Here is a 13234-nt window from a genome sequence, read left to right as displayed (position 1 = left end):
TACGTATCTCAGGTGTATCTTGCGTTTGTTTATGGTGTAAATCGAGGACACGCGTGCAACATCATCGGTGAATCAAGGACAAGAACCAAATCAAGGACGACCTCGATTAGAAAATGTGTACAAAACGAATGAGAGCTGTTGCGAAAAAGTTACAGTACAAAGGAAAAGGGAAGAGGAACAAAAGAAAATCATCAATTTACACCATAAACAAATGTGTATGCACACGTGTGTGCATTACATGTACCGGTACATGTACCGGTATGTGAATGTGCATGACAAACATGTACATGTACAGCTCATCCTTCTTTTGAACCAAATCTCATGGTTTTTAATGACACATTTCACACATTCTGCAAAATACTATACATAAATAAATGTAAATAAAATACATACTTTGGACATGTACAGTTACACTGTACAGATTTATAATTTTAATTGAAATAGACAGGGACATTGTACAGTATGTATATAATTAAAAAGTAGAAATAAAGTACCTATAGCACTGTGTGACCGCTGACATACATGTACGCTGGTCTGTGCTTGTACTTGTACACGTATACCGTACATGTTGCAAAGTACACACCTATGTATTTCATCTGAATGCAAACAAACCAGTAGCCTTAAGGGCCAGCCTACTGTCCTCTGACTGAGTGACTGAGTCACTGACTGAGTCACTCCCCGACTGACTCCCCGACTGCCCGACTGACTCCCCGACTGCCCAACTGACTCCCCGAGTTACCGACTGACTGAGTCACTGACTGATTGAGTTACTGAGACTTTCAGGTACAGCTAGGCAAGCCTACAAGTAGGTTTGAATTATATTGCAAAACACTTTTCCTTTAATAATCTGGGAAATAGATAGTAAATAGTTACAATTGCCTCACAGTTTGCAATGTGAATGAAAGGAATTGGCTTAGGGCCCACTTTTCCATCTTCTTACCGGTGCATACATTTCCGGTATATTATGTGTGTAACCATAGAGCTTTCATGTTCATGTTCATGGCAGAAATCAAACTAAATAATACACAAGCGACATCCTGCTTGAAAGCGTGCCCTATTACATTTATCAATAAATAAAAATGATACTTTGCGAAACCATGTTATTCTCCGCCTTTGCAGTTCCCTTTCTAAGGTCAGTAAATTCTTGCAGGATACATGTATATAGAAGAAATTCACCATATCTTATTTTTCCCTGTTATGAGTGATTGATTTTATTGCATGCCTTCAACACAAGTAAATAAACCATTTTTTTGTGAATTTCTGACCACAGGAGAGCGATGACACTCTCTGCCGTTTCTTGTGTTTGTCGTCAAGATTGTCATTTTTGTCAGCAAAATTGTGTCTCTGTCAGCAAATGTGATATCACAAAAAGGGCCCCTATTGTTTTAATTCACTTAGATTATGCCACAATTGTTCAAACAGAGAGATACCTGAACGTTTTAGGTAACGACACTTCACTGATGTACATGTAACAGGGAACAACATTTGCATGCAATTACTCACCTGTAGGGTGGCATGGGTGGCTTGTGCGTAAAGCGCTCGCCTCTCACCAAGGTGACAACGGTTCAAATCCTGGCCGCGGATCACATGTGAGCAGAGTTGAGCGTTGGTTCTCTCCTGTGCCACAAGGGTTTTTCTCAGGGCCCTCCGGTTTTCCTCCTTCGGAAAAATCAAACACTTTCGATCTCAGGCTGTGCTGCGTGGTCATATATGGGTCGATGTGGCCGGCAGCCATAGGCGACTTTACGTGCCAGCGGCCCGACCACGTTGTAGCCGCGTCCTTCGCAATTCAGCATACCAGCTGCGAGTAAGGATGATAAGCCTCCCAAATTATTATTATTATTATTATTATTAGTGTAAGTGGGGCCCAAATTTGGTATTGTTCCTAAAAGGTTGTCCAAGAGTATTTTCTAAGGTGGTAACTGAAACTTTCAGGTGTGACCTTCTTTTGATATTTGAGCAAAAACACTGATGTCAAAGATTATACGGGGGGGGGGGGGGGGGGGGGGGGATGCTACTGGTATTTCCAGAATATTCACATTAGTGCTTACAGCTTCTTACAGTCTCCTATCCTATGTTTTTAACGCTGAGCAACTCACAAGACTAAGTTACAACTCAGGTAAAAGAAAGATGGCTGTAAAAACTGTATGACCTATAAAAATGACCTCAAGGGGATGGCACATTACATTGTTGGGCCCCATGTTTTAGTTGCAACATACATTGTAATTTATGACACATGAATTTATATTTTAGCCTTGTTCAGGGCAAATATATGTGCATTAATTAACCCTACCCCCCTAGGCCCTTTTTGCTAAGAACCATCCAAAATCCTCCAAATTTTTGCAACAGCACCTAAATTCCTCAAAATTGTCAGACAGTCCTGCCTTAAAATGCATTCATCGTTAATCCTCCAAAATCTTCCTCATCCCAAAATTTTGCACTCATGTTCAAATGAAGGATAACCAATGCCTCAATCCTTCAAAATCATCAGACAGTCCTGCCTCAAAATGCATTCATTCTCAATCCTCCAAAATCATCCTCATCCCAAAATTTTGCACTCGTGTTTAGATGAAGGATAACCAACACCTAAATCCTTCAAAATCATCAGATAGTCGTGCTTCTAAATGCATTCATCCTCAATCCCCCAGAATCATCCTCATCTTCAAACACTATTCATCCTCAATCCTCCAAAATCCTCATGTGATTCAATCACCATTCATCCTCAATCCTCTAGAATCCTCCAAAACCGCCAGGAGAATTTTGGAGGAGTGAGGAGGGTTAGGGTTAAAAAGAAAATGCGGTAGACTTGTATGACTTGAGTTGAGGACTCGGAATCGAGTCTGTCCAGAGTCGCAATTTTGGTGACTCAGACTCAATTTGAGTCACGTTGACAAGAAGACTCATCAGACCCGCACCGGAATATTATTACCGAGACTTGAAAGTGCGCACTTGTGATACGCAAGCCCCATATTTTTCACCAGCACTACCTTATTGATTACTGTTAAAAACAAAATTCTGATCTAAATTTTCCGGTTGCCATTGCGCGGAATAAAGTTAAAACATATAAATACATGTTCAAGTACCGTACATAGACTTTCCCGATAATTGTTTCAATTCACTTGTGACTCGGCCTCGGACTCAAATCAAGTGACTCAGTACTCGGACTGAAACCCAAACCAAATGACTCGAGACTCGGTCCCACCATGCCCATGTGTTCCTGTATTCAGCACTTAGTATGAAACATTTATATCGGAAAAGCAACAGAGCTTAACAGAACTGCAACAATCATGTGCTCCATGCGTGTACGTGCATGCTTTCATAGACGCCTTAATTTCAAACCCACCCACCCATCCCTTCCTCCCAACAACCCGTTACGCCTTGCTAAATTTGTCCTTTCAAAAATCACCCCATGTGCAACGTGTGGAGCTCACCGAGCCAATTGATGTATATTAACCCCATGATGAATCGGTTAAGGTTGGCTGCACTTCTCCACGCTCCTGTGCACTCTGTCTCATCTCTTATGTGAACATGTTTTAGTTGGATGCCTGTGTTATGTTCCAGCTCATTCCAGTCCTGAATTTGCTTTATAGACTGAGGGTGAGTGGGTGGGGGAGGGCGGTGGTGTCGGGAGGGTGGTGGATCAAAATTAGGCTAACTAGGGAAACACCTGGATTAGAGAAGGTAAATGAGTTTCTGCGGTTAACTTTTCAAATATGGGTCATGTTACGTCTAATAAAAAAATAAGTCGTGCCTAGTAGAGCTGGTCCAAAAAGTCGCAGAACGGCAGGACAATATTTTAGACTCACTGACTCAGTCAGTCAATCAGTCAGTGACTCTGTCAGCCAGAGGACGACATGCCAGCTCTTTGGGACTGGCAAGAATAATTTTGGCAATGTATGGGCGTACGTGGACATCCAACCCTCCCCCCCCCCCCCCAAAAAAAAGTTTTATCAAATTCTTGACAAAGATCATGCTTGGAGTAAACAATATATTGCTGCAATACAACTTGAAATGAAAAATACAACAGAAATGATTCTGTCAGGCGTGTCGTCGGTGTAAAATATCTGTCACAGTTTTAGGCTGATCTCTTACTGGATATCGTTAACTTTCAACTTTGAAGGGTTTTGAAGCCCTGAATTTGTCATTGGTTATAGCTTCATGGCAGGCTTCACAATTCAAAAGACTTTAACGGCCAAAACATAAAGCCATACTGAGCTGACCTCCCCCCAAGTCAGGGACCTAGAGTTTCTTGAAGCTGAGGTTGGAGATCTGAGGTTTCCAAAAAACGCTTTATCATAAAGGAAAAAATTGTTTATGGGTTCTACCGGTTCTACACTTGAGATGAAATTTAAGCAAGTACATTCAGTAAATTAGAAAATACTACACCTCATACATAATTTATGAAGCAAATTTTTTCATTGGTTGATGTTACAACGCATCAGGGAAGTAAAAGTAGCTTGGTAACCGAAGAGCGCACACCTGTTCAACAAACATACTACCACCCAACTGGTCGCTAGTGCCATCAGGGAAGTGATACCTCACAATTACATGTAGCTCCTAGACACTGGATGAGTCTTGGTTGCTGGCGGTACCATACTAAACCCTTTCGAGAGATAAACAATTGGATTCCCTACAGAATTTTTTTAACTTTTGAGAATGAAACTAAATATGTATGAGGTGTAATAAAACATTTACAGCATTTTTTTTTTTTCGGGGAAGAAGCGCGAAATTACTGGTCTCTATGTATTGGCTGATTTTGACCACCTCCCTCGGTTTTGCATCAGGAGGTAGTCACATCGGCCAACGTCTAAGGACAAGTAATTTCACACTTACCCTCAAACTATAATTTGTATTTGGCCAAAATGACTAGTAATGTTTACATGTACATGTACATCGTATACCTGTCTATTTGAATCATGTGCTTCCTTCTTTATTTAAAGCATTGGATCATTGGCATTTACCCAAAAAGTAACCTACCGAATTATAAAAAAAATTACTTGGATTAAACCTAACAATCCCCATTTAGTTAAACTCAAACACCAGAGTTTGTGGGAATCTGTTGGAGTGAGTACTGCACTGGTAAACTGATTATGCTTTACATGGCATCAGACATACCACCATATAATCAGAGTCCAACAGTTTGGGTGTTGAGTTTACAACATGGTGTTGGAATACGCAGGAGTGAGGAAGGTTCTTAGTAAATCACTCAAGGGGGTTAGGTTAGAGATCGTACTGGTACTAAACACCCCGTGATATTATTCCGTCAGACTTGCTGTCATTTAGAACAAATCAAGAAATGTAGGTCATTTCCAACGATCAGCCAATTTAATTGATTTTTGGAATAAAGAGTCAGAATGACGAAATCATGTTTTGTGGTCAAAAGGTTGTACATGTTATATCCACTGAGCTGAAACTTCAACAGGTTAGGTTTTGTACAATCTTCTTTGGATTTTGAGTGGTGTTATTAATTGGAAACAAACAAAATGCATGAAAAGCAAATTTATGATGCTATCTGTACATGCCTTTAAATTCTGGTAACGAGGTGATTTAGCAGTTCGCAAGTTGAGTGCATTGTTTGTTGTCAATTCTGTCAGAATGATTTGCACCTTTGTATTGATATCATTTGCCTGATATTCCCAGGAAACGATGAGGATGTGGAATGTTTTCTCTGGTTGGTCTTATCTGTTTAGCTTGTACTATTCCCCTTAACCATGTTTCCTGTTGGAGAAAACAATTCAGAAAATCAGGGATGTTTCACTGGAACTTTTACATCACATTTGTACATGTGTACCGGTACATGTATGTTAGTGTCTAAATGCCTAGTCAATTGTGCAAAGTCATGTAAAAACTTTGCAAAAAAAAATTAAAACATTCATGCAGCCTGTAATCTAATTTTTGTTAACATGTTTCAGGTACTGAAAAAGGAGTAAAATATGACATTAACCCAAGAAAGAAAAAAATACATATGTTTCTGATTACCCTTCCCACCTAAAAACTCATGCAAGAGCTAAATATTTTTATTCACACACCCAAAAATCAAAGCAAATCAAAAACTTATAAAATGGGGCCGCCCCCACCCTACTGTTTGAGGACATCGTCCTGTATTTTTCTAAATTTTTATTTAGTTTTTTGCAAGTTGGTCAGCAGTGTGGTCTTGCCGCACCGTGCCCAACAGCACATCAAACGAAGTAGATTCACTTTGATAATTGTTAACTGTTACGAATGCTTGCAAAAAAACATAAAAATTTAATACCGACAGAACCTCCCCCACTTTGAAAATCTTACCCAAGAAAATGTAACAAGTTTGTTACTTTAAAATTGTACAAAGAAATTGGCTGGAGCGGGCCCCGCTCGATTCAATTGATTTGTTCAATTTTGAAATAATTAAAAAGCACCATTTCAGCTTCCCTGTGTGGCTTATGGAAAGTTTATAACTTTAACTATGTATTGACAGGGGCCAGTTTCCTGATTGTGCTTTTTACAGAATTGTGCTTAGTGCAAGTCACTGTAAGGTCACCAGACAAATTTCCTACAGTGTATACCACTTGTTACTTATTGTCAGCAGATAAATGCTGAGCACCTTTGCTAAGCAATATGTTGCCGGCTTGGCAGATTTTTGACATTGGTGCCAGGCTCTAGTCCTAGTTGATTCCACACAAGGAACATCTTATCATGGAGCTATTTATAGCTCCATGATCTTATGTAGTAACTTTTGAAGGTCATACCTTTGCATGCATATACCCATCACATTGCTAATCAAGTTTGTAACCACTGCCCTCATTGGCCATATACCTGAACGCTTGAGGGCGCTATTTCAATGCCCTTTTTGGGTCACAGAAAGAGAGAATGCACTTCAGTTGCAACAACATGTCTTAACAAAATTTCATTTATTGGTTGATACCATACATGTACATGTATGTATATATTCCTCCTGAATTTCCATTTGAAGGTACCCAGAATAAGTCAGGAATATGGATATTCAGTTAACCTTTAACCCTAAACCCTAATCACCTGACTCCACAAAGGTCTAAGGCTGTGTCCGAATCACCTGGCTGTGGCCAGCAATAAGGCACGAGTCTATGGGAAGTTGCTGCAGCCACTAGCCAGTGGATTCTGCGCTTGTTTTATTTTGGGCCTAAGATGTATTTGCAGTATATAGGTGCATTTAGAACTGCACAGCCGAGCTGATGTTTCTTTTACATTGTACATTAGGTTTCATCTACTGATTTAGTTCTACATGTGCAGATATTTTAGCTCAGAACCTTACTGAACCCTGCAAAGTCCACGAATATCCACAAAACCATTTCCATATCTGTTTATGCTATACATTTCAAGGGCATCAAGTCTTATGTTAAGCTATAGTGACTTGGCTGTATCTTCCTCAATCCAGAAAAAAATCTTCAGAACTTTATGGAATTTGAGGATGTCATCAATGTTTTGTGAATGCCGAATAAGTCATAAGTCGTATCAAAAGGCAATCATTCTCAAATCAAGTAACAAACTATTCCAGTAGACTTGCGACAAAGGCTTTAACCTTTGTCATTGCTCATCCCCTGTAACTTGTGACTTGACTTGTGACTTGACTTGTGATTTGGGCCCAATTTCATGGCACTGCTTACCACAGAATTCCGTGCTTACGATCACCATTCAGAGCTCACAGCACTAGCAGAAAAATTCTGTGCTAAACACAGAATCCTTCGTTACGGGATGTACGCATGCGCAGAAGCCAAAATTCCTCGCTTACCACTGAAATATGGTAACTGTAAGCACAGAATTTTCGGCTACAGTAAGCGGGCTTTTTTACGCTACCGGTAAGCAGAAACATGAAATTTGACCGTTGACTCAAAGTATGTCATATAGAATCCTTCTTGATGTAGCGTTTTGTGATTCTCTTTCTCATTACAGCTACAGCTACCGTTGAGGACAGACAGATCAGACCTCACACGCTCTATGTACACTCCTACAAGAGTCCAACATTCTGTGACTTCTGTGGACAGATGCTGTTTGGTCTGGTCAGGCAAGGCCTCAAATGTCACGGTAAGATGATATGGGGCTATGGGCTCCGTACACAAGCACCCCTCAATGGTTGTAAAGGGAGAGTTGGGGGAGACCACTGGGAGATACATTCAAACGCATTGCCGACGACGCGTGACTTTCACGTGAAGACGCGTGACTTTCACGTGAAGACGCGTGACTTTCACGTGAAGATGCCATGGCATTAAGTACCCCTCAATGGTTGTAAAGGGAGAGTTGGGGGAGACCACTGGTAGATACATTCAAACGCATTGCCGAAGACGCGTGACTTTCATGTGAAGACGCGTGACTTTCACGTGAAGACGCGTGACTTTCACGTTAAGATGCCATGGCTTTGTGCACATTCAGAATAAAATTAGGTGTGCGTACTCTGTGCTTTACGCGTGCGAACCAGAAAGCGCATGCAGTTTTGTCCTGTCCACTGGACTCTTGAACATGGTGAAAAAGTGCCCTCTATATTTGGGTTTGCACACTGGTTAATGCGTGCAAATGGCGAGGAGCATGCTTTGCCATTCAGCAGAATATGGGCTCCGTACGGGAACAAGAGAGGGAGCTTTTTGACCACTTTTGAAAGCCCAGTGGATGAAACACACAACGTGCGTGTAATTGTTCGCACGCGTATTGCGCGAAGTACATGTTCGCAACACTGACTTTATTCTGAATGTGCACAATGTGATAGCGTCTTCACGTGAGCGTCAGGCTTCGCTGGCAATGCATTCAAATGTCTCCCCCAGTGGTCTCTTCCAACTGTGCTTTTCTTACCGTTGAGTGGGTACATGTGCACAGAGCCCATACACAGAAAGGGGGAGATGGATACATGATGCCATGTTAACATTTTCATTCTCACATGTTTATGAATAAAGTACTGTACATCGATGAACATCGGGGGATCCACAGAAAATGTTCGTAATTGCGATCGTTCGGTATAGCGAGTTTAAGCTGCCGGTGCCCCAGTACTCACTTTTCAATAAATGTCGCCCTTCATTACTTCACCCTGCACGCCCTGGAAGTTACTGAAAGACGACTTCGAACACGTGCGGACTATTGAATTATGTAATTACACAGTTTTGAGCTTGCTACCTACAGCAATGGGTGGCTTTCCCCTGCTATTCCTTGGGGAAATAATAGCCACTTGTCGCTCTTCTGTTGACGGTTTTCAACAACAATGTTCGGTTTGTTTTGTACACAAAAATCGGGAGCCAAGGACGATGTTCGGTATAGCCGATGTTCGGTATAGCGTTGTTCGGTATAGTTACGTTCTACTGTATTGAGTATTTTACATAAACAGTTTCAGTGCTTTGCCAGTCATTAAATTAAACTGTTTCTGTCTTTTCTTGATCAGGTTGCGGCGGCAACTACCATAAACGCTGTGCATTTAAGATCCCCAATGACTGTACGCTATCCAAGCGACGGCCCTCCTCAATCGCTTACAGCTCAGCCAGCTTACCGTGGTCCACCTCCGAGATGAGCCTGGCCAGCGATACCAGTGATCCAATGGTAAAAGCTTTTTGTTTCACACTGACTGGCTCAATTTCGTGGAGCTGGTTAGCAGAAAACAAATATTATGCTAACTAGAAAAATAAACGGAGAACCAGTCGCAAGTGATACAAATCTCATGAAATATTGGATGGTAACCTGCATTTTGGTCATTTCGAACTAATGGTTACAAAAAGTGTGACGTTGGATGAGAACTTGGGATGGTAGTCATAAAATGAAGTCGTTTGCCATAGTTTTTGTTTCTGTACATTCTCGAGGGTATTACTTAAGAAATAAAGAAACTACAGGGGAATCACCTTTCAAGATGTGTCTGTCCATAACATGGACAGACATTTTATCATGTACTGTTTGTTATTTTGTATTTTTAACAACCCAATGATATGTTTTGAAACATTAATAACTTTTCTGTATTTTTGCAACGTTGACCTTCCATAGTTTGCCAACCCGTGGTGAGCAAAAAGTGTCAATCACGGGTTGGCAAAGTAGAGGCCTATACTGCCCCAAACTGCCCATAACTGCCCAAGCACTCAATGGTTTCATGGATTCATCAAAACGATGATGTCATCACATGACATGTGATGTCATATTAAAAGTGCATGTTTTGAAGGCCTACCGGTATATCTACCAAACGACACGACCGATTGGGTTATAAGTTGGTATGTACCCAGACCGGGATATGTTATAGATGAAAAATTGAAGTGACGTCACGATGACGTCATCACATGACATGTGACGTCATATTAAAAGTGCATGTTTTGAAGGCCTACCGGTATATCTACAGAACGACAGGACCGATTGGGTTACAAGTTGGTATGTACCCAGACCGGGATATGTTATAGATGAAAAATTGAAGTGACGTCACGATGACGTCATCACATGACATGTGACGTCATATTAAAAGTGCATACTTTGAAGGCCTATATCTGCAGAATTATAGGTTCGATTTGGTTGTAACTTGGTATGTACTAAATTGGGGTGTGTAATAACTATGAGTCTACAACACGACTAGAACATGCATTAACAGAATGCCGAAACAGCCAAGTGTTTGTCCACAAACATAAGTACATTTACTTTTCTTTGTTGGAGTGAAAACTGAGTTTCTGTTCTCTTTAGCAGACAGAAATCAGGAACTAGGTTTTCTAACCATTCTATAAAAATAAGCAAAACCTTGACACTTTGTAAAATCAAAGTGCAAGCCCTTACAATTTGCAGGGACAGAAATGAGCAATAGATGAATGGAGGAGGAAGTGAAACAAACATTTAAAACCCAGATCAATCACCAAACTCTCAGTCCTTTGATAAGACATTCTCCATCTAATCATATTTGAGCAAGGTGCTATGAAGGTAATTCCCCTAAATGATGAAGTTGTGAAACTGCTTCATATGACAATGTCCTTCCAGAAACTTGATTCTGTCCATCTCAGAGTAGCCTTGGTCAAGGCGCTAGTTGTTATTCATCCCGTAGCGCGGTAAACGATATCTAGTGCTAAGTACAGCGCGAACAGCGACCTCACGCGGCCACCATTTATATGCAAATCAGTTGGACCCAATCTAGCGCCTTGGTTCAATCGTCGGCAAAAGCTTATGTTTTTCTTTATTTTGCGCTGGATTTCTAGCGCACGACCTCGTATGCGAATACAGATAAGTGTAGGCGGGGCTAATATGTGGAGTGTCCAATCACACCTTGGTAAATTCGGACGTCATCAAATTATTTGCAGCTATTCGCCTTTTGCGGACGTGAGAGGAACCGCAGTTTTTGTGCATTGGTGCCATGTGCAGAGACACACAACGTGTATGTTTATGGATTATGTACGGTGCCACGTTTCACTATGCAAGTTTCCACGCAACGATCGACCAATAAGAAAATGACATTTAAGGTCAGCTAAGGCTATTAACATAATGAGCACCATCCCCAAAACCTCACATGGACGATTGAACCAAGGCGCTAGATTGGGTCCAACTGATTTGCATAAAAAAAGTGGCCGCGTGAGGTCGCTGTTCGCGCTGTATTTTTAATGCACTAGATGCATAGACATATGACTGCATGCATAGCGCTAGCGAAGATATCTTTTACCGCGCTACGGCCGGATGAATAACAACTAGCGCCTTGACCAAGGCTAATCTCAGAGCAAAGAGTGCAAGACACTGGCCTAAAAATAAAAATAAAAGTTTAAAAGAAAAAGACAACTTTTTTTCTACATCAATAGGAAGAAAATCTGAGGAAAATTAATTGTGTATTTTTCAGTAAGGAACATCAATTTAACTTAGTTTCTGACACAGATGTCATCATACTGAAGACTATAATATACTGAAAATCCTTTATTAAAACTGCTCATTGGTGCACAAATCCTACTTTTCAAAATCAATTGATGCACACACACAAAGATGGAACGTTAAATTGATACGCAAATGATATGGAAATAAACGAAAATGTTGTCTAAATGACAAAACGACATCATGTAAACAAAAAAATGAATAAAAGCAGAGGGACAGCTATTTTTAGGTTTTACTAATTGGGCGTTTTGTTTATTACTGGTTTTCCACAATCTATGCTGTTGTTCAAAACAGACAGCTATTTTAAGCATTCACATAGGGACAGTTTTTTTTACGTTTTACTAATTGGGCGTTTTGTTTATTACTGGTTTTCCTGCAGTCTATGCTGTTGTCCAAAGCAGACAGCTATTCTAAGCGTTCACCGTCCTGCGGAGGGCGCCCTCTATGGGTGGAGAAGGCCGTCGCGAGCCGCATCAAGGTGCCGCACACGTTCGTGGTGCACAGCTACACCAAACCGACGATATGCCAGTACTGTAGGAAGCTCTTAGTGGGGCTGTTTAGGCAAGGAATTCAATGCAAAGGTACATGTATGTCAACATTAACCCTCCTAGTCTTCTGTACTTCACAGCCCTTCAAGTTTTGCAAAACCACTTGACTTAGAACCCACACTTCAAATTCCTTTGAGGTAATCTTCTATGGAGTATGGATAACACTTCCAATCCCTTCACAATTCTCTTGTGTGGTTAAGCTCAGGGCAAGCAGGCAGATTCAGTCACGCTTCACTGCTCTCCACAGTGCTGGTTTTTGTGTGCAGTGACTCTCTGTGTGACACAGTCACTGTAACACTTCATATCCCTTCACCTGAAACTGGCCTACAGGGTTTTAAAGGGTTTCACATATTGCTCTTAAGATTGACTTCTTACTACAAGGGATAAAGGGCAAATGTCAAGGGCGTAAAGGGGGATGGGGGGATATATCCTCCCCCTCACACCCCACTTTTTGACCAGGGAGGATGGGCTATGGGATTCTTCCCCCCTTCTCCCTTCCCCCTTCCCCCCTTGCCCCCCCCCCCCCATATCACTTACTAACCATAGTGGCCCAAAGCAACCAGAACTGAAATGTTCATATCAGAGGCAGATTTCCAGTGTTTCAAACCTACCAACACGTGCAAAGTTGAACAATCTGAAATTTCATCATGCAGTTCTTCATTTGATAATAAATATTTAAAAAAATAATAATAAAAATAATAATAGAAAATCTATTGAGATTAAAATTTGTCATCTGTCACCCCTAATTCGGCTTTGTATGGATAATTCTTTTTTAGATTGCAAGTTCAACTGTCACAAACGCTGTGCTGAGAAAGTGCCCAAGGATTGTCTAGGTGAAGCGCCACTTCATGAACGTAAGTATATTATGCTATCATGAGTTT

At 41.0% G+C, this 13234-nt stretch overlaps 1 protein-coding gene across 3 annotated transcripts in view; it reads left to right on the top strand.

The window, feature by feature from the left end:
• Positions 1 to 13234, top strand: part of LOC119742640 (serine/threonine-protein kinase D3-like) — a 67635-nt gene that overhangs the window by 32366 nt on the left and 22035 nt on the right. For all 3 annotated transcript variants that reach the window (XM_038218777.1, XM_038218774.1, XM_038218776.1), the window contains 4 exons: positions 7906 to 8037; positions 9377 to 9531; positions 12185 to 12386; positions 13130 to 13207. In XM_038218777.1, coding sequence (XP_038074705.1) covers positions 7906 to 8037; positions 9377 to 9531; positions 12185 to 12386; positions 13130 to 13207 — 567 coding nt within the window. The remainder of the gene's footprint in view (positions 1 to 7905; positions 8038 to 9376; positions 9532 to 12184; positions 12387 to 13129; positions 13208 to 13234) is intronic.

The sequence above is a fragment of the Patiria miniata genome, unplaced genomic scaffold, assembly GCF_015706575.1.
Source record: "Patiria miniata isolate m_02_andy unplaced genomic scaffold, ASM1570657v1 HiC_scaffold_6, whole genome shotgun sequence".
Classification (NCBI taxonomy): domain Eukaryota; kingdom Metazoa; phylum Echinodermata; class Asteroidea; order Valvatida; family Asterinidae; genus Patiria; species Patiria miniata.
This window is presented reverse-complemented; position numbering and strand designations above follow the sequence as displayed.